At 46.3% G+C, this 25986-nt stretch overlaps 1 protein-coding gene across 1 annotated transcript; it reads right to left on the bottom strand.

The window, feature by feature from the left end:
* Positions 1-12434: 12434 nt before the first annotated feature.
* LOC124695662 (RING-H2 finger protein ATL16-like) lies at positions 12435-13617 on the bottom strand. Its single transcript, XM_047228488.1, has one exon. It carries the CDS (start codon positions 13472-13474, stop codon positions 12629-12631), a length of 846 nt encoding a protein of 281 aa, XP_047084444.1. The 5' UTR covers positions 13475-13617; the 3' UTR covers positions 12435-12628.
* Positions 13618-25986: the final 12369 nt, after the last annotated feature.

Raw genomic sequence — 25986 nt, 5'->3', positions numbered from 1 at the left:
TTAAATCTAGAAGCAAATCTCCAGGGTAATGTACGATAAATTCACACAGTCATAGTAAATCGAGAAAACAACGTTGTTTGCCCAATATGGCAGCAAATCTAGTACTCCCTCTGGTCCATATGCATGTAGTTAAATCTAGAAGCAAATCTCCAGGGTAATGTACGATAAATTCACACAGTCATAGTAAATCGAGAAAACAAAGTAGGGCCAACAAAATATAGTAGAATAGGGATAGATAATAGAGATCCCTCCCTAGATAATAAGCTGCATACAGCAGCCAACATAGTAACATGTTCGAGGTTCTTCACAACACTATCATACTAACAACATAACAACAAGGGATCCCTAGCTAACAACAAAATGGTGGAGGCAGCAGCAGCACACGTCCAGGACTCCGCCTACCCCATCTGGCTCTGCCTCCACTTGTTGCTCCCCTTGGGAGCCTTGGGCTTGAGCGGAGGCATGTGCCCGGCGGAGATCTCCAGCCGCTGCAAGTTGCGGAGATGAATGCCGAGCGCCTTGTGCTTGGCGCGGAAGGAGTAGACGTTCATTGTCGCGCCGACCTTGGGGAAGGTCTTTCCGATGTCCTCGGCATGCGTGAGGCGGCAGTTGAAGTCGGTGCCGCCGAGTCTCCTAGTGCAGAAGGGGCACTGATACGTCTCAAACGTATCTATAATTTCTTATGTTCCATACTAGTTTTATGACAATACTCACATGTTTTATACACACTTTACATCATTTATATGAATTTTCCGGCACTAACCTATTAATGAGATGTCGAAGCGCCAGTTCCTGTTTTGTGCTGTTTTTGGTTTCAGAAATCCTACACAGGAAATATTCTCGGAATTGGACGAAATTAACGCCCGTGGTCTTATTTTTCCACGGAGCTTCCAGAAGACCGAAGGGGATACGAAGTGGGGCCACGAGGTGGCGACACCACAAGGCGGCGCGGCAAAGGAGGGGCCCGCGCCGCCCTATGGTGTGGGCCCCTCGAGCGCCCCCCGACTCTGCCCTTCCGCCTACTTAAACTCTCCGTCGCGAAAACCCTATTACCGAGAGCCACGATACGGAAAAAGTTCCAGAGACGCCACCGCCGCCAATCCCATCTCGGGGGATTCAGGAGATCGCCTCCGGCACCCTGCCGGAGAGGGGGAATCATCACCGGAGGGCTCTACATCACCATGCCCGACTCCGGATTGATGCGTGAGTAGTTCATCCTTGAACTATGGGTCCATAGCAGTAGCTAGATGGTTGTCTTCTCCTCTTGTGCTATCATGTTTAGATCTTGTGAGCTGCCTATCATGATCAAGATCATCTATTTGTAATGCTACATGTTGTGTTTGTTGGGATCCGATGAATATTGAATACTATGTCAAGTTGATTATCAATCTATCATATATGTGTTGTTTATGTTCTTGCATGCTCTCCGTTGCTAGTAGAGGCTCTGGCCAAGTTGATACTTGTGACTCCAAGAGGGAGTATTTATGCTCGATAGTGGGTTCATGCCTCCATTGAATCCGGGACGATGGATGTAAAGTTCTAAGGTTGTGGATGTGCTGTTGCCACTAGGGATAAAACATCAATGCTTTGTCTAAGGATATTTGTGTTGATTACATTATGCACCATACTTAATGCAATTGTCTGTTGTTTGCAACTTAATATCGGAAGGGGTGCGGATGCTAACCCGAAGGTGGACTTTTTAGGCATAGATGCATGCTGGATAGCGGTCTATGTACTTTGTCGTAATGCCTTGATTAAATCTCATAGTAATCATCATGATATGTATATGCATCTCTATTTGTCAATTGCCCAACTGTAATTTGTTCACCCAACATGCTATTTATCTTATGGGAGAGACACCACTAGTGAGCTGTGGACCCCGGTCCATTCTTTTACATCTGAATACAATCTACCGCAATCATTGTTCTCTCGTTGTTTTCTACAAGCAAACATCATTCTCCACACCATACGTTTAATCCTTTGTTTACTGACAAGCCGGTGAGATTGACAACCTCACTGTTAAGTTGGGGCAAAGTATTTTAATTGTGTTGTGCAGGTTCCACGTTGGCGCCGGAATCCCTGGTGTTGCGCCGCACTACACTCCTCCGCCAACAACCTTCATGTGGCCTTCATCTCCTACCGGTTCGATAACCTTGGTTTCTTACTGAGGGAAAACTTGCTACTGTACGCATCACACCTTCCTCTTGGGGTTTCCAACGGACGTGTGCTTCACGCGTTACCAGGCACTTGTAGACACCCTTGGCGAAGTAGGAGATGTACTGGCCGACCTGCTGCCTCTGCAACACCTGGCGAGTCTTGGTGTGCTGGTCCTCGTCGTCGCTGCCAACGTCGCTGCCAGACACCTGATCCATATGAAACGGAAACTATGAGTGAATGAGTTGCAACGATGACTAACGTGCATGGTAACAAAGTTAGAAAAAACGGAGCCAGCCTCAGTTAGAGTGGACACGATTATATATCTACAGGGATGGTGTTAGCGAACCAAAGCTCATGCACAACAGATTTGTGCACAGCAATGGTTCGTTGAACCCTCCCTATAAAAATTTGTGCCCAACGATTCATCATAGGCAAAGAAACATATTACAGATCTGAATTTGAACACATTGCAGATTATTTGCAAAATTAAACGGTTGATATCTTTTGATTCGTGCATAAAATAACTGATTGAGATCCCATGATTACTTGCATAAATTAACTGATTGAGATCCCATTATTACTTGCATAAATTAACCGAACGGCTGAACACCAAATCTTAAACAAAATCAAGAAGGGATCAAAACAAAATGGAATAAAATCGGCGCAAATATTAACCCAATACTCATCCATTACAGATCGGCACTAATAGTTACTAGGGAACCGGAAAAAATAGGGTTCAAAAAGGAATGGGGAACAAAAAAGGGAGCAAACCGTAGTTACCTCGTTCCATGGGTCGTCCATGCAGGTGTCGTAGGGGTTCGGGGGCGAGATGTACGACACCTCCTCATAGGGGTCCCATCCCGGCGGGATCTGACCGCCACCGGCGGTAGCCTCCGATGCACCGGCGGCGGCGGCGACGACGACCGTTGACGAGACGACGTCGAAGAGGGAGGCATCACGCTTGGAGCCGAAGGCGTCGTGGACGATGGGATTCGCATTCTCCTTGCCCATCTCGCCGGCAGGGGAGAGGGAGAGGGAGAGGGAGAGGGTTTTTTTTCTATCGAGAAGATGATGGGACGTGAGAGGCGGCGTTGCGTGAGCGAGTGAGAGTGACAGAGATAGTGCGAGGAGGCGTCTATAAAGGCGATGGGTGATTAATGCAACCCGCTTCCTACGCGTCCACCATTGCACGTCTGCACGTCTTGGACTTCTGCAACGCGACACGCGTCCACGATTGCATGTCTTTGACTTCTGCATCGCGACTCGCGTCTACGCATCAACAATTGCACGTCTTCCACTTCTGCACCGCAACACGCGTCCTCGAGTCTAACCCTGGAAATTTAGATATACTCAGGTATACTCTCGAGTCTTATACTAGCATTTTTTGTGTGCTCAGTTTTCCCCTTGAGTGCTAATACTAGCTAGTGCAATATACTCAGTTTTACCCTCAAGTGGCTAGTCAGCAGAGAGTCAACGAATGATATTAACAAGTCAAATGAGTCATTTAATGTGCAAAAAATTCCAAAAAAGAGTGGCACTTACTCATGAAGTCTTCTTACGCGACCTGCCACATTTGGAACCATAAAAATCATAGATAAATCAAGTTTTACCACAAATTGCCACTTCTCAAATCACCTAGTAGCTATGAAGATGCATGGCTTTCCACAATAAGCCCTTCCCGAAACAGCTTTCCCCAAAACATACTTTGTCTGAATGAGGTCACAATTCTCACACTCATGTATATTTGTATTGCAAATAGTTTGAGGTAGGCCAAGATGGGTTTCATTGTACAAAACACACATTTTCCATTTTTTAAATCTCATATTTGAATCCCTTAGTCTGTTTACTATTCAGGTGCCCTTGGTTTCTTGATACTACTCAGTTTTGGCCCCTCCCTTCACAAATTCTCACAGACGTGCAACATTGCTCTGATTGGTCTAGCCCATGTCACGCGGATCGTGCCCGCCGATCATTGATCGTATGATCTAACGGGCATGATAACCCCTCTCTCTCTGATCGGGGCCACCACCCTCTCTCTCTATCGAAGGTTAGCGCTTCCACCCTCTAAGTATGCTAAAGGGCAATTTTCTGTATTATTTTTCACGCGCTAAAAATTATAAACTCTTTTAGGCATTACTTTTCACGCAAAAAAATGATAAACCATCACCGATTTGTTGTAGCCATTACTTTTCACGCAAAAAATGATAAGCAATCACCGATTTGTTGTAGCCATTAATTTTCACGCAAAAAATGATAAACCATCACCGATTTGTTGTAGCCATCCCTACGGTCTTATTTAATTGACTCAGATTTAGTATAAAGTTGTACTGAATCCGAGTCAATTAAAAGAGACCGGAGGGAGTACTTTTCACGCAAAAAATGATAAGCCATCACCGATTTCTTGTAGCCATTACTATTCATGCTAAAAATGATAAACTAAACAATCTATCTATCTCTGTATTTGAAGTTTGGGAGGGTTCACCATCTACTTATGTTAACTTTCGAGGTTTTGACCTGAAAATCAAATGGGTATTATAAAGGGAAATAAAAGTTTAAAAAAATGTAAAAACGAAACAATCTACCTATCTATGTATAGAAGATCGTCTATATGATTTTTGAGGTCATTTAGAGAAGGTCGAAAAAACCTAACTTGTTACAAAACCTGGTTTCAGTGAGACCTAACCAAGTTTGGCATACATGATGCCATACCTATAACAACAAGGAATATCTAAAAGGGAAAGTTTCACAAAATTTGAAATTTAGGGTGAAAATGATGCCATACATGATGCTATTTTTCGAGGTTTTGAACTGAAAATCAATTGGGTATTATAAAGGGAAATAAAAATTTCGAAAAATGTAAAAACGAAATAATCTATCTATCTATGTATAGATGATCATCTGTATGAAATTTGAGGTCATTTAGAGAAGGTAGAAAAAAATCACCTTGTTAGAAAAGCTGGTTTCAGTGAGACATAACGGCATGCGCTTAAGCAAAGTGATTTTTTCGAACATCTCCAAATGACCCCAAATTTTCCATACATGATGCCATACGTGTAACAACAAGGAATATCTAAAAAGTGTCAAAAAAGTTTGCCGAACCGTATTGCTCTACCAAAAAGAACCTCACCATGGTGCCAGTATATTTTTTAGTTACAAACTTTCGTATTTTACCTAACCTTCAACATGAAACTTGTTTCAAATTCATTTTGGCGTACAAGAAACAAATCTCAGCTTGATTCGAGCACCACAGCCTCCAAACGATGCCGATGCCGATATCGGCATGGTCAGAACGACTATGCTCGCTGCCACTACTAGGTCACCGTCGGGATGCACCCTCAATCCCGTCCCCTCATTCGATCACTGACAGACCAGAGATACCGCCGAGGCCAATGTCGAACGTACATGCTGATGCCAATGCCGAACATGCATGCACGCCGCTGTGGGCACGGCCACGCCGCCCCGCTATGCTGGACGCATACCACCGCGAGGTCTTTCCCTTCCCCACCACACTCTTCTAGCACCCATCTATACACGCCAGAAAGGAGAGACACTAGTTTTCTCTACATTGCTCGCGTTCGTGTCCGACACGGTTAGTCAAAGTGTTGAGGTAGTCGTCGATGTCCTCGACCATTTCTTCTCTTCTTTGCATGGTTAAACGCTTCTAGTTCATATCTATCTAATGCGTCTGGTCTCGCCTCATGCAGTTCTTTGTGGACGTCGATCTCATCTCGGCATCCCCCAGTCCACCTCCTCCGTGCCATCGCTGTAGAGCTCCGTTAAAAAATCTAATCCTACCCGTGTATTGCCCTTGTATCAGCGTCATGGCCCCACTTGTCATTCGATATACCGAAGCCCCACTCATTCGCGTTTTGTCAGGGATACATCGATGCTTACGGTTAAACAAAGATGGATGGTCTGACGTGTCTTTGCGGGATCTACGTGGCTCCACTAGTCAGCAGATAACGGTCAACCGTCGGGCAACCGGCCGTTACAGCACGTGTGATGGTTTCAGACAAGGGTTTGGGGAAAACTGAGGAAAAACTAAGCGACTGGGAAAATCTGAGCACAACTAAGGACCCGATGGCACGAAAATAGAAATCCCTATTATCTTCTATGATGATCTTTTGTACTGATATATGAGTGCACACATATGTCGGAGGATGCATAAGGTTTTCACCGTTGCATGTTGATAGGGAGAGGACAACGAGAGCTGACATAAAATTTTTCCTAATTCTTAGATGCATGTTGTATTAATCATGATTAATCAAATGGGAGGTTTCATTATGGGAACCTTTAAACTTACAACGGTGGTTGGACTTTATGTCTTAATAATTCTCTTGTTTGCTCTTAACTGGCCTTGGGATCAATCACTAGGGGTGTATTTGCTTATATCCATGGCTACACCTATCTATGGCTCCTCTCTAGAAGAAACGATAAAAAAAGTATCTTTGTGCTTTACAAATTATGAAAACCACACAAATGAAGTAGCAATTTGCTATAACACTTACTCTTTTGAGTTACTCCACTTCACTTCATCTTGTTTTACTTTATTGCAATTTACTTGTCTTGCATTAGTTTTACTTCTTGCATTTTAATTTCAACATTCATAGTTTCATAATAGATCACACAAACACACCATACTTCCTACTTTGCATAGAAGGCCATATAAGTGGGTTATAGGGCTCTAGAGAATATATAGTTTACCTTCAGCTCCTCGTGGGTTCGACACTCAAATACTCATCGAATTGTACTCGGTGACCCCCTGCACTTGGAGGTTATCAGAGGCTTATCTTCATCGCACAATAGCAGGATCACCGACCTCAAGCGGTCAGTAGTGGTTACCGATTCAATGGCATCGACCAGACCAAGGCCAGCCCACATCAACCTGGCCGTTTGACACACAAACATCAGATGTTTAATATATTATGGTGCATTATGGCAAATTGGGCTTTCAACTACTCCCTCCGATCCATATTACTTAGATTGGAGGGAGTATTTTTGTTTGGAGGGAAAAAAATGAGTCTTCAACTATTTTTTTGTAAAAAGAACAAAATGATCACAGTAATGGTGAAGACAGCCCCGGCCCAGCAAAATTGCAGAGGAATGGCAGGTATACCGGTAATTCCACGAGAGCGTGCTTGACTAAATAGAAGAGCCCAGCCCACAAAATAAATCCCCTCCAAGATCGAACCCTCGGACTACTAAACACAACGCCCAAGGAAAAAACGAAAGGCCAAAGAGGAGGTAAGCCGGCGGCATGTGCGCGCCTATGGTGATGCTGCGGTGCTGCCGACCTGAGCTCAGCAACTTGGCCCGTTTGCCGCCGTAGTCGTCGATCATACCGCTCTCCTGCGCCAGCACGACGACTCGGTTTCGCTCCCGGAGCCCGGAGACCGCGTGCTCCCGACGGCTCCCACATCGACGGCGACGGCGACGGCGACGGCTCGTTCGCAGCCTCGTCCTCTGCACTTAATTGCCCAGGCACAGTGACGCGACACCCTGCAGTGTTCCCATTAATCCCAGCCGTTTACCGCGCTACAGTGTCATTGCACGAAGCACGTACGCGTCCACGAAAATCCTGAAGAAGCGTCGGCATCGCCGGTGGCCACCCTCCGACGGCGACGCGGCACTGCAGCACGCTACGCGTGGCCGGCCGGCCACCGGCGATTTTTCCTCCCCGTCTCCCTCACCGGCACAGCGGTCGATCGATCGTCGTGGTACCCGATCGCAGAGTCAAACAGATCGCGCGTGTGTGTACAGAGCTTCAGATCATCCAACTTGCCCGATCGATGGCGAGACCGATCGACACAGCTCCAGCTCCAGCGTCGTGATCCGTCGCCGAGTGTTGGGTCGGCACGACAGGACGGCGTGCTCCTTTTCTCGAGGAACGCTGCATCTACGTAGAAGTCAACCACCACTTGCACCGTTAATCATCAAGAGGAGATCCACATGGGCAACCAGATGCGACGACTATCTTAGGTCTTAGCTAGAGGCCGCAGGACAAAGCGAACCGTTCATTATTATTGCCTGCAACACGCACTTCTATACAGCTCGATAGATCGGCTGTTGCACACGCAGGGTCAACGCTTCGCCCTAATGTGAACCAACGCTGACATGACACCCAAGGTTCATGTGCGTGAGCATAATCCACATCCTAGTTGGACTTATTGTAAACGGTAATCGATCCTAATCAAGCAAGAGGGTGCTTATGTCTCTTGTTTTGGCGTGTCGTGGTAGTGAAGCTTCCTTCCTCGACTTGACAGTTGCACTTCGATTTTTGCCTAACATGAATATGACGGCGTGGTTTTTGAATTGGTCCTCCAACACCAGTACACCACCACAACAGTGATATAGAGTTAAAATTGCCGGCAGGGTCAAAGGTAGTGCGTTAATTAATAGCTACAGTAGTATCGAATGGTTAACAGAATTTTGTCATGTCAATTGACATCATATCATACATGCAGCTTCGCCACCGCACCGTAGGCGTCATATGATACTTTCTTGCTAGTTTCACCTTTTTATCCTTTTTTTTCGAGAACCCGCAAGAGATATGCACGTCATTGTATTAAGTTCGAGACGGACCAAGATGTCCAAAATAACGGATTACAGGTTTTGCGAAAACAGAAAAAACAACCACAGCCACCACTAGGCAGGAAACTGTCTGATGCCGTCGCAGGGAACTGCCATGACAGGCTGACAGCTGCCCAAAGATGAAGATAACCAACCGTTGCGTCTACAGAGAGCTCCCTCGCGATGTCTAGGGCCCAACTATTTGCGAGCAGCCCCTCTTTCACCAAACAACTCTTCTGGGCGGAAGGCCTGGCGAGCTTGAGAAGCGCAGGCGCAATGGCTGCCACCGACAAACCCCCAATCCATGCATCTTCCCAGAAGAGGATCGAAGATCCACCTCCGGGCATGATCTGCACCATTCATCCACCACAAGTTATGCAACCCTAGCCCTCCCAGGATCTTGGGTTGACAAACCAGATGCCATGCCACGGGACAACATCCACCATGCGCATCGTCCTTCCCTGCATAGAGAAAACTCCATCGTAGCTTGTCGACAGCTTTGAGGAACCAAGGATCTAGATCGAGAGCCATGAGCTGGTAAACCACCGACGCGGTCATAACCGCCTGGACGTATACGACGCACCCTTCCAGCGATAGAAGACGAGCCTTCCAAAAAGGAAGCTTCCCTGCCAGCTTGTCTAGCACGACGTGTAGCTCACTTTTCCGCGGCTTTCTTATGGAAAGCGGTAGGCCGAGATACGAGCAGGGGAGCTGCGTCACCGGACATGGCAGTGCCGCTGCCAGCACATCCACTACCTCGCCAGAGCACTGGATGGGAGCGGCCAAACTCTTGCGCATGTTCACATGAAGCCCAGAGGCCGCTCCGAAACATCTCAGGACGCCCCAAACCGCCGCGGGCTCTGCAGATTCTGGTTTGGCGAAGACAACCACATCATCTGCGTAGACAGATACGCGATGCTTAAGCCCCATCGCCGCCAAATCCAAAAGTAAACCAGTGCGCTCGGTAGCCCGGAACATAGCACCAAGCACATCCATGGTGATGACGAAGAGCAGCGGGGAGATGGGGTCTCCCTGCCTGAGACCACGACCATGCCTGAAAGCACTTCCCGCGCATCCATTCACCAGGATGCTAGTGCTGGCCGAACGCTATAGCAAAGAGATCCACTTGATCCACCTCAGACCAAAGCCGCGCTGCCCGAGAACGCCGAGAAGAAAATGCCAGGAGATGCTATCAAAAGCCTTGGCCACGTCCATTTTGAGGAGTAAGGAGGGGATCCGCTTGCGATGCAAAAGCTTAGCAAATTCCTTCACGAGGATGAAATTATCCTGGATGCATCTCCCCCTGGCCGTGCACATCCTAACTATGCAGAAGCCTGGTGTAAGCTCTCTCGAATTCTCTCTCCATGTATGAAACGATATTTATTGAAAAAAAACATGTAGTCCGAACGAGACCCACCACTCCATGGGAGCAGCGATCAGACGATTCTCGCCCTAGTCAATCACCGGTGAGGTGAACGCGCGTGTTTACCTTATTCGTGTCCCGCACAACACCGCCATATCCACCATAGAGTCACTACCGACTGACCAATCTCTTACTTTGGGAACCTTAATTACTGCAACGCCGCTAGTAGAGCCGAGGTCCCCATCCCCTCCCTCCGCAGGAATGACAAGCAGAGGGGCGGTGACCCACCAATTCCCGGTCAGAGACGGGGCATATGGTAGCGGCGGCTAAGGTGGAAGCCTATGTTGCCATCTTTCTTCTTTCGCTAGTCTACATCCTAGTTACACATATGTTATAGGGGATCCTAATCAAGAAGATGGTGCTTATGTGTGTCGTTTTGGCGTGTGGTCCTGGTGAAGCTTTCATCTCGGCTTGCCAGTTGCCACTCGATTTCTTAATTAACAGATGCGACCGTTGATGATGCGCGTACGTAGAAAAAAAGATAGACAAACATCAAAGTGGTGATGCATCATGGGTCGCTTCTGTGTGCTGCCAATGGTAAAGAAATCGTCTGCTTCACGATCGAAAGAGGTGATGCGTTGGTTGGTTAAACAACAACCTACCGTTACGTCGCGACTTTGACTTGGCAGGGCAATAAACTAAACTAGAGCCAAGTGGTGACCTGGCGTTGGGCTGCACGGCCCCTCCTCGATCGCCACCGTCCAGGCGTGTTTCGAAAGCCAAGAACAAAACATCTCGTGTCAACTGTCAAGTATGAAATCGAAATCAAGTGGCACAATCTTGTCTTGAACGAAACGAGCAACACCTTTTGTCATGGGTGATTTGGTGTGCGACGTTACAGTTGAGTGACATCTGATCCAAAATGGCCGTATATATATATGCACGATTTTGCAACAAAGGATAACATCGACGGATCACGCACAGATTAAGACGAACACACGGCCAGGAAAATATCCAACGGTACGGCAAATGCCAATGTTACACGTACTTGAGCGACAACTGTTCCGAAACGCCCGTATCCATGCACGTCCCTCGCCCCTCGGTGGTGCGTCAGTAACCATCGAACGGTCGAGAACGAAAGATGGACATATGAAGATTCCAGATCACAAAAGAGATCAACTCAGAATTTGTCCAAAAGCTAATTTTTTTCTTCAAAAATACACCTAAAATATGAAACATGTACTAATCAGATAGAAGAAATGCTAAGACGGCCGGTACAACGTCAAGAAGGCAACAACTCCACTCTACGATACAACGCCTAGCGACAAACAATGCGCTATCAACAAACCCAATGATAAATAACTCGCCTTGCCAAACATTCTACCATGAATGGCGAGAAGAGGTGCACATGGCTTCAAGACCGTGTCAGGAACCAAGCAAATCACACCAAAGCACGACCTTGACTCCAAGTCAAATCCGACCAACGTACTTCCCCTCAAGCACTCGAAGCTAGATTGGAGATGGAGGGCGGAGACGAAAGCCACTGGCTTGAGCCACCACTACTGAGAGGAGAGGAACACCGGCGATGGAGAAGGGCACCGACCACTACCGACACCACCATACACACCGACACCTAGCCCGCCACTGCCGACACCACCTCGGTGCTAGGAAGCAGAAGCGGCCAAGCACCACCATGAAGCTTGCCTGCTTCCAAGGCTAAAAAACGCAGGCCCTCCCAAGCCCATATGGCCCCGGTCGACTCGGGGCTCATGGCCGCATCTACAGGGACACCCGCGCCGGATAGCGGCCGAGCCACCACCGTCGCCGTCGATACGCGCTCGCCACCGGGCCTCGCGCCGTCCCTGCAGGAACCAAACACACCGCCACAAATGTGCACAAAGAGGCTCCCACCGCCGCCGCCGTCGCCCATGCTTTGCCTAACGAGATCTCTGGCGGCGGCAGCCGGGAAGGGGAACAGTTCCGGAGGAGGAGCCTTGTGGCCAGCGGATCGGTCACCCCCGAGCCCCCTAGGGTTGGCGATGCTGGATAGAGCGTCCATTTATGTGACACAAAATTCAGGTAACTGTTGACTGGACGTTAGGCGTGTCTTGTTGAAACAAGCGAGGAAATATCCATGGCGTGCCACACCTTTTGCTGCAAGTGTCAGCACTTTGCAACACTATTGTCACGAGAGATTTGGTGCGCGACGTTACACGTAATGAAGTGACATCTGATCCAAAATGACCGTATATGCACGATTTTGCACCAAAGGTTGACATGGACGGATCACGCACGCACAAATTAAGACGAAGGGCAAATGCCAATGTTACACTTGAGTGACATCTGATCCGAAATGCCCGTATGCATGCACGCAAAGATTGACACATGAAGATTCGAGATCACAAGAGATGAAATCAATGCAATGGCCGGATTAATTTGTCCAAAAGCTAGCTAAAGTCTCCTACGAGCTGTACATTGCATGAACACTGACGCTAATTCATCCTCAACAACAACTAGATTGGGCGAGCAAGCATATCATCATGGGTCGAGGTGGTCGATGGGCAGCACCGTGCTCCGCGAGCTCCGGCCGAGCCCGAACGACGACATGAGCCGCCGGAAGCGCCCGCTCGTCTCGCCGACGCCTGGGGTGTTGGCGACGCTGCTGCTGGTGCCGGCCACGTCGGCATGGCTCGGCAACACGGCCTCCTTCTGCGGCGGCTTCCGTCCGCGATGGCCCGGGAGGAAGTCCATGGACAAGGACCGCCTGATGGGCTCCTGCACGTCGCCGTGCTTGGGGAACCGGCAGGAGCCCCCCGCGAGTCTAGATATGCGCCTGTCGCCGGTGGCGAGCTCTTGGTCGCGGGTAGTGGCGGGCGCGGCGGTGACGACGGTGCGGCAGAGCGGGCAGCTGACGTTGTGGAAGAGCCATGTGTCGATGCAGTCGATGTGGAAGGCGTGGGAGCAGGCGGGCAGCATCTTGAGCGGCTCCCGCTCGACGAACTCGGAGAGGCAGACGGCGCACTCGAGCGCGGCGGACGAGGCCGCCCGGCGCCGGCGGCGGTACTTGACGACGGGGAGCGCGGCGACGACGTCGGCGTCGACCCCGCGCGGCGGGTCGTCGGCGCCGAGGCCGTCGGTGAAGAAGACGGCGGAGACGCGGTCCATGACGTCGCCGTCGCGGCGGCGCAGGCGGGAGCCCCCTGGCCCGTTGGCGCCGGCGCGGAGCCAGCAGCGGACGACGAGGAGGTAGTAGGTGACGAGGATGAGCGAGGTGACCATGAAGCCGATGGCGATGACGATGGCGATGGGGAACGCGGCCGACTTGCTGGCGTACGGCGGCGGCGCGGCTCCGGGCACGTCTGCCAAGCCCGGCAACGCGTCCATCGACAGATCGCTGCGACCAGCCGGAGCAAGAAAAGAAAGGAGCTAGGAGGAGGAGGCGTTGAAACGGGGAGGAGGAGGAGGTGGCGAGTGATCCAAGGAAGGAAGGAAGCGATGGCAATAAGCAGGAGCAGGAAGTATGTATACGCGGCCGGTGAGGATGCAGTGGGCAGTGCGTGTGCGACGGCGAATAGAAAACTCCCCGCGGCAGGTGCCGACTCGCCAAGTCGCCGATGGCAATAGGCGGAAGCAGCAGCCAGGCTCGTGCATGCCGGGCAAGCGATGGCGACGGTGGCATGAGGCCAGGTCAACTCGCCATCGCCGCGCGCTGCCCGTTGGGGATTGCATCGATCGTTTTCTCGTCGAGGTCCAGGCGGCTGTGGACCGCCGTTGGGAATCTACAGAAATCATGGGGCGCCAATGTCTGTACTCGCGTATTTTTAGATCATTTCTCTCGTCGTCATGCAATCATATTATGCCAATTATTAAGCTGAATAAGTGTATGCACGCGCGACTTGGCTTGCCGCGCGCATTTGACCGAGCACCCTTCGGGCTGCGTCGCTCCTTCTCCAGGGGGATCCAACAGCAGCATGCACACTGTTTGTTCAGTGTGGCGTTCAGAGCACCTGATGGGGCCAGCATGACCTTCACGGGGGCTAAGTGGTCTGGTTTAGTGTCGTAGTTTCAATTTCTTTTTATAACAAAAGCTGGTACTAATCGCCTAACAAACGTTGCACATTTTAGTAATTAGACCAACACAAACATCCTTTATGCCGATCGCCTGTACAAACCATGGTAATCTGTCCAGTAACCCAAATCACTATTCAACCTTCTCGTCCGCTCGTCCTTCCTAGCCGGCGGCGCCCATCCCCCTCCCATCTTCAACAGCCAAGACGTTGGTTCCCTCTCCTTCCGTGCCGCTCCAGCGGCAGGAGCGAGGGGAAACCTTGTTCTTCCGCTCTGTAGTTAGGGTTAGGGTTTGTATGCTATGATGCGTCGTTGGGGTGGTGGGAGCAACGCTCGGTCGAATAAATCTACCTCAACTCTATTCCCACACCGGTGACGACCTTCACGACATCGCCTCGGAGTTGATGGCAACGTGTGCTTGTTGTTTCTTCAGATCAGCAGCTTTCTCGCCGCTCTTCAGATCTGACGAGATTTGTTTCTCGACGTGTCGCTGTGGATCTGGGGGAGGTGGATGCTCTAGAGAGAGGATGTTGGCCCGGAGGTGGTGGATCTGTTGTTGTTCCCCGACTTCCTCGAAGGGATGCGGTGGATCTTGGTTCAAGGAAGCACGGGGACGTCCCCCGGTTGACGTGCGACAGCGACATGTGCTTTGCTGATTGCAGCGGGCCTGTTCATCGACTCACAAAGCCTTGTCGGCGATGGTGCTTCTCCGTATCTAGCAATGGTGGAGGCTCGATGTCTCCTCAAACGTGTGCTTAGGCGGCGTTGGAGGTTAACATCAGCCGCTAGTTTCGGTGAGTGCAAGAAATCCTAGGGATGGTTCTGTATTTTTTTCATCTTTTAGGGTTTTATGTGCAAAATTTCCAGGAAATATGTTTTCTCCTGGTCTGTTTTTCTGTTTCCACGTTTGTTGGTTCATGTAACTTGATTTTCTAATGAAATATGTGGTTGCTCCAAAAAACATCCTTTATACCAAGGAGACATATTTGAGAGTGTGTGCTAGGTAGACAATATTCATGAACTTCATAGGATGGATGGTGTCTGATTTCGAGAAAGTATATGATAAAGTCCAACGGTCTTCCTTACAACAAGTGCAACGTATGAAAGATCCCCCCAGTGGTGTAAATAGCATCCGTGGCATGGGCACCTAATGCATCTAAAGTACTTCTATGTTTCTTTGTAGTTTATTGTGCTTTATTTTATCATTATTTATTAATATAAGGTGTCACAATCATGATTTACAATGATCTTGGGGATTTTCTATAAGATCCATTTTATTTATATTATATCATAGAAAATCCTATTTTCTTATTTTGAATTTCATGAACCTTCACGAACTTAAAAGGACCTAAGATTTTTTTCTACACAGTTATTTTGTCTACATTGAAGTTACCAGATACCCCTGTCATGCCACTGGGACCCATCTTATCCGCATGGCTTCGTTGTCGTCCATCTTCGTGTAAATCTCTTTGTTTGACCTAGAACCATCTATAAAAGGAATCCCAATCACGATCTCAGGAGGCACGGAGGTGTAAATCAAAAACACATAAACAAAGAGTCTGCAGTTCACTGCCAGCGAAGATCAGATGGGGGTAACCGCTGCCAGAATAGCCTCTGTGTAGCTCCAGCCCTCCGGCATGGTCATCATCATCATCATCATCTAGAACAAGACCTCCTTCAGCCTGTCCATACCACCACTGTAATCTCTTAGCAAACATGATGCATGAGGCGGTATATCAGTTTCCCATGATGTATTGGTACTCTATGTCTAGATTTGAGTAGTGACTTGTTCATGACTACAGTGACATAGTTTGTTTATGGTTGCAAACAAGTTTGTTATCTTCTATGGTAGTCTTATGTACTGATGTATGTGTGCATACATATGTCGGGGGAATGCATAATATTATCATCATTGCGTGTGTTTAGAGGTTTGGATGTTCGGAGATGATAGAAACGATGTCTCGCTTCTTAGATGCATGACCATTATTAACGTGTTTATCAATGAGGGGATAAACTACGGAGATCTTGAAACATACATCGGTAGTTGGACTTTATGTCTCAACAACTCCCTTGCTTGTTCACGAAAGTGGCATTGGAATCAATTACTAGGGGTGTACTTGCTTGTGTGAACAACAGGACCTATTTATGGCTCCTCCCTAGAAACATATAACATACGATCTTTTAAAAGTTAAATGAGATGGTTAGGTGTGTTGATGTTACACAGTTTCCCTAATTGATCCATTGTGCCCTAGTTTCTAGGTTTGGGGTTTTAATCATGGAGTTCTTTAGAACCTATGCATCTAGCTTGTATAAAATCATTTTCTTCACCAATTGTGACAACCAAAAAAAATGAATCAACCATATGCCAAGAATGACCGCTCCCTTGAGTTACCTTCATCTAGCTTCACCTTGCATAAGCACCCTTTGCATCTTTACTTTCAACACTTAGTTATTTTAGTTTACCACTTTCTAGTTAGTAGCATTAATAAATTAAAATTTTGCATATTTTAATTTCTGCCATCACACGAAGGGCCATATAAGTGGGTTATTGGGATTTAGAAAATAGATAGTTTACCCCCAACTTCTTGTGGGTCCGGCAGTCAAATAATTATCGAGTTGTGCAACAATGATTCCCTGCTCTTGGGATTATTAACACCCTCCAAAAGTTGAGGTCAATCTACGAACATAGAACTTGGCAAATCCTCTAACAGTAAGAACATGACTCAATTTCCACACAAACTCCATTTTTTATGATCTTCGTCTCTTATTTGAGGATACCAACGATCTTTAAATCTTCATATAAAGGAAACCATCTATGAAGCAAAGATGAGTATGCAAATATTTGTGCTCCCTATGAACGATGCGATTAAGCTACTCACTAGAAATCCCATCTTCAAAGTATGGCTATATCTAACATCTAATGTGGTCTCCACCAACCACTATGATATAGTTCAAACTAGGAAAGCCTATCAAAGTCATGTTGTTGCCTCGATGAAGATATTTATGCTTGCCTCAAGCTTGAACACTTCATCTGATCTTTCTTTTTTTCCTTTGTGAAGACTCACAATTTTTATTCCCATAATACACTTTGGGAAAGCTTTATCTAAGCACATGTTCACATGTCCATTTTCACCAAACGATCGCAAGATTAAACTTTATGATCCTTTCTTATGATCCATTGTTAGGATCCACTCTTATGATCCATTTGAGATATCTTGAACTTGCAATTCTCAACCTTGATGTCAACCACCACTTTACGTCATCCTCTCAAGGGGTGTATGAAATCTTCATTTTGACGCAGACCCACTAAAATATTCAAAACCCATGTAGGAACATCAAATACATAGACCATCACTTAGTTCACTACTAGAAAAACGCCTATCACCAGTGCACAATAAAAGCTTATCGCCGGCGCACCAGCGCCCGCTAGTGGTAATACACCGACGGTAACGGCTTATCGCCAGCGCAACAGCCTGGTCCACAGAGAGTAACACGATTTATCGTCGATGCACCGGTGGTATTTTCTTGATACTCTATCACAATCTCTTGATATATAATGAATTCTTTACTTGATTGCATCCTTCAAGTATTGATAAACAATGGATCCACACACTAGATACAACCAAGGTTTTGGCTACCGGTTTGGAAAAATTCTTAGAGGGGACTGAGATTTCCGGTAACGAGGGTTACCGGAGATAACCGGTCAAATACCGAACGAAATCCCCAGTCAAAATTTGAATTTCAAATTAAAAAATATCTAAATATGTTGAAAATAATGTTTGAAGGAGAAGGAAGTGAAACATTCGAACAAATGAGTTGGGGCATGGGGTTATAGTGTATAGGGAACACATACGGTGTATGTTGAACTAACCAGTCAGCTTAAATTTAAACCAAACTCAAATAGACTGGGATTTTTTGGCCGATAAATCCGTTTATCGGAGGGGGCTGAGAAATCCGGTTACCGGCCGGTAACCACGGTATTTCACCCGGTAACCAAATCTCTGGATACAACTACATGGCATATAACATGAAATCCAACACATGGACTTCAGATCAATGCATGTCCTTATCTCCATGGCATTCAACATATTGTCTTGAAGCACTGGTGTATGGAAAATGCCTACAAATACAACACAATGAAATGATTAGTTCATAGGTATTGTGAGTAATTGCCAAAACCACACCTGGGGCTCCATGCACTTTCACCTAGTCATCCAAGGTCAAATGCGCTAGAATAAACTAGTCAACCTTCCATATTCCTAAATTTCCCAACCATGCAATAGGTAATGTTTGAGGGGTTTAAAATGAAAATATCTGTTAAACATTAGTGCTGAGTTCATGAGCAAACAATTTTAAAATATGAAAATTGTTTTTGAAATAAAGTAAAATAATTTTATCTTTTTAGGGGGTGTATTGGATCATCGAGTACACGAGAAAAAGTGCTCAAATGGAGGGGCTACCATAACCACGGGAAATTTATGTTATATAGATACCGGATCCCAGGTCGCTGCTGTAGCGCCTACCATAAGTTGTTTTCCACTATTTATTTTGGACCACGTGTGTTGATGTAAGAAATACTTGTATTCGACGTTTTATACGATACAATAATAATTTGGGATTTCTATTTTCGTGCCCTCAGGTCCTTAGTTGTACTCAGTTTTCCCCAGCTCCTTAGTTTTTCCTCAGTTTTCCCCAAGCCCTTGTTTGAAACCCGCAGAAGCAGCTCAGACGGCAGGATTCACGTTTAGTTGACGTTCCGTCACGTGTGGGGCCGCGTCTTGTGGGGCCGAGTCGTGTGGGCCCGCGTCGCGTGGGGCTGGTAGAAAGGGACCGCGTGGGACAGGACGAGAAGCGTTTGGTTGCACGTGAGCAGGAGCTGGGTTCCGTCTCTCTCGGCCCCAAATTGGCATTATTAAGTGCACCTTTTTCCCCTCTTTCTCTCTCGTCCTTTTCACCAAATTAGTATAAAATCTAGAGAAGCTTGCATTTCTGACTTTCTTCAATTATTTGTGCCTTTTGGCCCTCGTTGTTTGCCCAATATGGCAGCAAATCTAGTACTCCCTCCGGTCCATATGTATGTAGTTAAATCTAGAAGCAAATCTCCGGGATAATGTACGATAAATTCACGAGTCATAGTAAATCAAGAAAACTAAGTACGGCCAACAAAATATAGTAGACTAGGGATAGATAATCCCTAGATAATATGGATAGATAATAGGCTGCATACACAAGCAGCCAACATAGTAACAGAGTTCTTCACGAGCACCATCATACTAACATAACAACAAGGGTTCCCTAGCTAACAACAAAGGGATCCCAACAACAAACTAGGAGGCAGCAGCAGCAAGCACACGTCCGAGGACTCCGCCTACCCCATCCGGCTCTCCCTCCACTTGTTGCTCTTGCTCCCTTGGGAGCCTTGGGCTTGAGCGGAGGCATGCACCCGGCGGAGATCTCCACCCGCCGCAAGGCTGCGGAGGTGCATGCCGAGCGCCCGTGCTTGGCGCGGAAGGAGTGGACGTTCGCCGTCGTGCCGACCTTGGGGAAGGTGTTGCCGATGTTCTCGGCATGCGTGACGAGGCGAGCTTGAAGTCCGTGGCGCCGAGTCTCCTCGGTGCGAAGGGGCACCCGTACACCTCCTTGGCGAAGTAGGAGATGTATCGGCCGACCTGCGACCTCCGCAGACACTCGGCGAGTCTTGACGTCCTCCTCCTCTTCGTCGCTGCCGACGTCGCTGCCGGACATCCGATCCATATCAAACGAAACTAGTGAATGAGTTGCAACGATGACTAACGTACATGATAACAAAGTTAAGAAAAACAGAGTCAGCCTCGATTAGAGTGGACATGATTATATATCTACGGGGAAGGTGTAAGCGAACTAAAGCTCATGCACAACAGATTTGTACACAGCAATGGTTCGCTGAACCCTCCCCGTAAAAATTTGTGCCCAACCATTCATCATAGGCAAAGAAACAGATTCTAGATCTGAACTAGATCTGAACTTGAACACATTCGAGATTATTTGCAAAATTAAACGGTTGATATCTTTTGATTAGTGCATAAAATAACTGATTGAGATCCCATGATTACTTGCATAAATTAACTGATTGAGATCCAATATTACTTGCATAAATTAACCGAACAGCCGAACCCCAAATCTTAAACGAAATCAAGAAGTGATCAAAACAAAATGGAATAAAATCGGCGCAAATATTAGCCCAATACTCATCCATCTACGGATCCATCTACACCAGCAAAAATAGGGTTCAAAAAGGAATGGGGAACAAAAAAGGAAGCAAACCTTAGTTACCTCGTTCCATGGGTCCTCCAGGGAGGTGTCGTAGGGGTTCGGGGCGGGACGTACGGCACGGGGTCGTAGGGGTCCCATCCCGCCGGGATCCGACCGCCACCGGCGGCAGCAGCCTCCGATGCACCGGCGACGGCGGCGGTGGCGTCGTCCGTCGAGGGACGGGGCCGAAGATGGAGGCGTCGCGCTCGAGCCAACCTCGACGATGGGATTGGCATTCTCCTTGTCCATCTCTCCGGCGGAGGAAGAGGAAGAGGGAGAGGGAGAGGGTTTTTGCTTTGGAGAAGATGATGGGACGTGAGAGAGTTGGCGATGCGTGAGCGAGTGAGAGTGACAGAGACGAGTGCGAGGAGGCGTCTATAAAGGCGAGGGGTGGTTAATGCGACCCGCGTCCTACGCGTGCACGGGTGCACGTCCGCACGTCTTGGACTTCTCGCAACGCGACACGCGTCCACGATTGCACGTCTCGACCTCTCCACCGCGACCCGCGGCTACGCGTCAACAATTGCACGTGTCCTCGAGTCTAACCCCGGAAATTTAGATATACTCAGGTATACCCTCGAGTCTTATACTAGCATTTTTTGTGTGCTCAATTTTCCCCTCGAGTGCTAATACCGGCTAGTGCAATATACTCAGTTTTACCCTCAAGTGGCTGGTCAACGGAGAGTCAACAAATGGGATTAACTAGTTAAATGAGTCATTTAATGTGCAAAAAAATCCTAAAAAGAGTGGCACTTACTCATGGAGTCTTTACCACAAATTGCCACTTCTCAAATCATAGATAAATCATAGATAAATCAAGTTTTACCACAAATTGCCACTTCTCAAATCACCTAGTAGCTATGAAGGTGCATGGTTTTCCACAATAAGCCCTTCCCAAAACAGCTTCCCCCAAATCATACTTTGTCTAAATGAGGCCACAATTCTCACACTCGATGTATATTGGTATTGCAAATAGTTTGAGGTAGGCCAAGATGGGTTTCATTGTACAAAACACGCATTTTCCATTTTTTAAATCTCATATTTGAATCCCTTAGTCTATTTACTACTCAGGTGCCCTTGGTTTCTTGATAGTACTCGGTTTTGCCCTCTCTCTTCACAAATTCTCGCGAGACGTGCATCATCGCTCCGATTGGTCTAGCCCATGTCACGCGGATCGTGCCCACCGACCGTTGATCGTATGATATAGGGAACGGGCAGGATAACCCCTCTCTCTCTCTGTTGGCGGTTAATTAGCTTCCACCCTCTAAGTATGCTGAAGGGCGGTTTTCTGTATTATTTTTCACGCGCTAAAATTATAAACTGTTTTAGGCGTTATTTTTCACGCAAAAAATGATAAACCATCACCGATTTGTTGTTACCATTACTTTTCACGCAAAAAAAATGATAAACCATCACCGATTTGTTGTTGCCATTACTTTTCACGCAAAAAAATGATAAACCATCAACAATTTGTTGTAGCCATTACTTTTCACGCAAAAAAATGATAAACCATCAACAATTTGTTGTAGCCATTACTTTTCACGCAAAAAAAAATGATAAACCATCACCGATTTGTTGTTGCCATTACTTTTCACGCAAAAAATGATAAACCATCAACAATTTGTTGTAGCCATTACTTTTCACGCAAAAAATGATAAACCATCAACAATTTGTTGTTGCCATTACTTTTCACGCAAAAAATATGATAAACCATCACCGATTTGTTGTTGCCATTACTTTTCACGCAAAAAATGATAAACCATCAACAATTTGTTGTAGCCATTACTTTTCACGCAAAAAATGATAAACCATCAACAATTTGTTGTAGCCATTACTTTTCACGCAAAAAATGATAAACCATCAACAATTTGTTGTTGCCATTACTTTTCACGCAAAAAATATGATAAACCATCACCGATTTGTTGTTGCCATTACTTTTCACGCAAAAAAATGATAAACCATCAACAATTTGTTGTAGCCATTACTTTTCACGCAGAAAAACCTAATTTGTTACAAAAGCTGGTTTCGGTGAGACCTAACCAAGTTTGGCATACATGATGGCATACCTATAACAACAAGGAATATCTAAAAGGGAAAGTTTCAGAAAATTTAGGGTGAAAATGATGCCATACATGATGCTGTTTTTCGAGGTTTTGACCTGAAAATCAATTGGGTATTGTAAAGGGAAATAAAAAGTTCGAAAAATGTAAAAACGAAACAATCTATCTATCTATGTATAGAAGATCAGCTGTATGAAATTTGAGGTTATTTAGAGAAGGTAGAAAAAATCACCTTGTTAGAAAAGCTGGTTTCAGCGAGACGAAACGGCATGCGCTTAAGCAAAGTGATTTTTTCGAACATCTCCAAATGACCCCAAATTTTCCATACATGATGCCATACGTGTAACAACAAGGAACCCTATCTAAAAAGTGTCAAAAAAGTTTGCCCAACCGTATAGCTCTATCAAAAAGAACCTCACTATGGCGCTAGTATAATTTTGGGGTAGTTACAAACTTTCGTTACCTAACCTTCAACATGAAACTTGTTTCAAATTCATTTTGGCCTACAAGAAACAAATCCCAACTTGATTCGACCACCACAGCCTCCAAACGATGCCGATGCCGATATCGGCATGGTCAGAACGGCTATGCTCGCCGCCATCGCTAGGTCAACGTCGGGATGCACCCTCAATCCCGTCCCCTCATACGATCACTGACACACCAGAGATACCGCCGAGGCCAATGCCGAACGTACATGCTGATGCCAATGCCGATCATGCATGCACGACGCTGTGGGCACGGCCACACCGACCCGCTATGCTGGACGCCACAGACCGCCGCGAGGTCTTTCCCTTCGCCACCACACTCTCCTAGCACCCACCTATACACGCCGAAAGGAGAGACACTAGTTTTCTCTACATTGCTCGCGTTCGTGTCCGACACGGTCAGTCAAAGTTTTGAGGTGGTCGTCGATGTCGTCGACCATTTCTTCTCTTCTTTGCATGGTTAAACGCGTCTAGTTCATATCTATCTAGTACGTCTGGTCTCGCCTCATGCAGTTCTTTGTGGACGTCGATCTCATCTCGGCACCCCGCATGCCACCTCCTCCGTGCCATCGCTGTAGAGTTCCGTTTAAAAATCTAATCCTACCCGTGTATTGCCCCTTGTATCAGCGTCATGGACCCACTTGTCATTTGATATACCGAAGCCCCACTCGTTCGCGTTTTGGTCAGGGATACAGCGATGCTTACGGTCAAACAAAGATGGATGGTATGACGTGTCTTTGCAGGCTCTACGTGGCCCCACTAGTCAGAAGATAACGGTCAACCGTCGGGCAACCGGCCGTTACATCACGTGTGTTGGTTTCAGACAAACGCTTGGGTAAAACTGAGGAAAAACTAAGGAGCTGGGAAACTGAGCACAACTAAGGACCCGAGGGCACGAAAATAGAAATCCCTAATAATTTTGACTGATATTTATCTTGTGAATGTTCATATTAACAAATCCTTAAAACTAGTACTACGATTGATGCACGTTTTTTTCGAAACGGGGAGTTTACCCCCGGCTTCTGCGTCATGATAATGCACACGGCCTTTTATTTAAAAAAACGTATAAGTATATAATTTTACATCTCGAACATCTCAATCATTGCCTACAGTTGATACAAAAATCAACCAGCGAAACAAAAGGAAACTAGTAAAACTACACATCACTGTAGTCTCCTAGTATGACGCCAACCAGCCTGACACAAGATATCATGAGCGACCGTCTGGAGCCGTGTGCATCCAGAAACCATGGCATCCCGCTGGCCCTCTGGCGAAAAGAGTGCCCATAACTGAACCCAGTGCGCCATCATATGAATAACCTGCAAGTAATGAAAAGATTGTTTTTTGTTAAAAATAATATTATTTCTTACCTTCCAAATAGACCAATATAAAGCAGAAACCCCAATACGGATGAAAGCTTTAGTTTGTCTATCTACTCCATTTAACCAATTACCAAACATATTAGTCATATTGGTTGGAGGTGGAAGACCAAAAGTGAAATTAACCGTACGCCAAGAAGTTTAGCTAATGGACACTGAATGAACAAATGTTCGACGGTTTCCTTTTCCCCACAAAAAACACACTTCATACATCCGTTCCAATTCCGCTTAGCTAAGTTATTTTTTAGTTAACAAGACCTTATTACTCAGAAATCACATGAATATTTTTATTTTTAGAGGGACTTTAACTTTCCACAGATATTTTCTCAGGTATGGAGTGTGATCACTCATAAGGTCCTCATACATAGATTTCACTGTAAATTTACCATTTGATGTCAAACCCCAAACAAACTGATCCTGCTCATCATTTAGATTGACCCTCATTAGTTTTTGACATAATTGTAACCATAAAGTCCATCTATTTCCCAATAACACCCGGCCGAAACTAATATTCAGCGGGGTTTGAGCCAATACGTACATGTGCTACCGTTACATTCTTATGACGCACAATATTGTATAATGCCGGATATTGATTTGCTAGAGGGGTTTTCCCTAGCCAAATATCTTACCGAGTCTTCATTCCATTTCCAATTTTAAAAAAACCTCTGGTAAAAAAAAACTCCTTCACTCTCATTAATCCCTTCCAGAAGGAAGAATCTGTGGGCTTAGGTTGAACTGCCGATAGGGTCTTGTGTCTTAAGTATTTGTTGTGTAACAACTCCTGCCATACCCCGTCCTAATTAGGCAACTTAAACAACCATTTACTCCATAAACATTTGTTTTTAAGTTCGAGAACCTCAATACCTAATCCACCTTGGTCTTTAGGCCGACAAACAATATTCCATTTTGTCAACCTATATTTTTTATTATTTTCATCAGATTGCCAGAAAAACCTAGATCTATAGAAATCCAATCGTTTCCTTACCCCAACGGGTATCTCTAGAAAGGATAACATAAACATAGGTATACTAGTTAACACTGAATTAATAAGGACCAATCTATCTCCATATGACAATAATTTTCCTTTCTAGCATCCCAGTTTGCTCTCAAACCGTGTCTCCACTGGATGAGTCAGAGTTTCTAAGTTTTCTGTAATGAATAGGAATACCTAAATATCTAAAGGCAAGAACTCCAGCATCACATCCAAAGATCTGCTTATACTGATCCTCTTCATCCTTTGCCTTTCCAAAACAGAAGAGTTCGCTTTTATGGAAGTTAATTTTAAGTTCCGAAAGTTCTTCAAAGATGCATAAAATTAACTTCATATTTACAACTTTGAGGAGGTCGTGTTCCAAAAATAGGATTGTATCATCGGCATATTTTAATATGGAGATGCCACCCTCAACAAGATGAGGAATGAGCCCTCCAACCCGACCATCATTTTTTGCTCGTTCAGTTAAGATGGCAAGCATATCTACTACAATATTGAACAACATTGGGGACAAAGGATCCCCTTGCCGCAATCATTTCTTTGTTTGAAAGTAGTGACCAATATCATCATTTACCTTCACTTCCACACCCCCCCTTGCACAAATTGCTGAATTAAGCTACAC

Source organism: Lolium rigidum, chromosome 3, assembly GCF_022539505.1.
Source record: "Lolium rigidum isolate FL_2022 chromosome 3, APGP_CSIRO_Lrig_0.1, whole genome shotgun sequence".
Classification (NCBI taxonomy): domain Eukaryota; kingdom Viridiplantae; phylum Streptophyta; class Magnoliopsida; order Poales; family Poaceae; genus Lolium; species Lolium rigidum.
The sequence above is the reverse complement of the archived record's forward strand: the minus strand, read 5'-3'. Positions and strand labels throughout refer to the sequence as shown.

Excerpts from the sequence above, each read along its gene's own strand:
- LOC124695662 (XM_047228488.1), bottom strand. The coding sequence starts at position 13,474 with ATGGACGCGTTGCCGGGCTTGGCAGACGTGCCCGGAGCCGCGCCGCCG.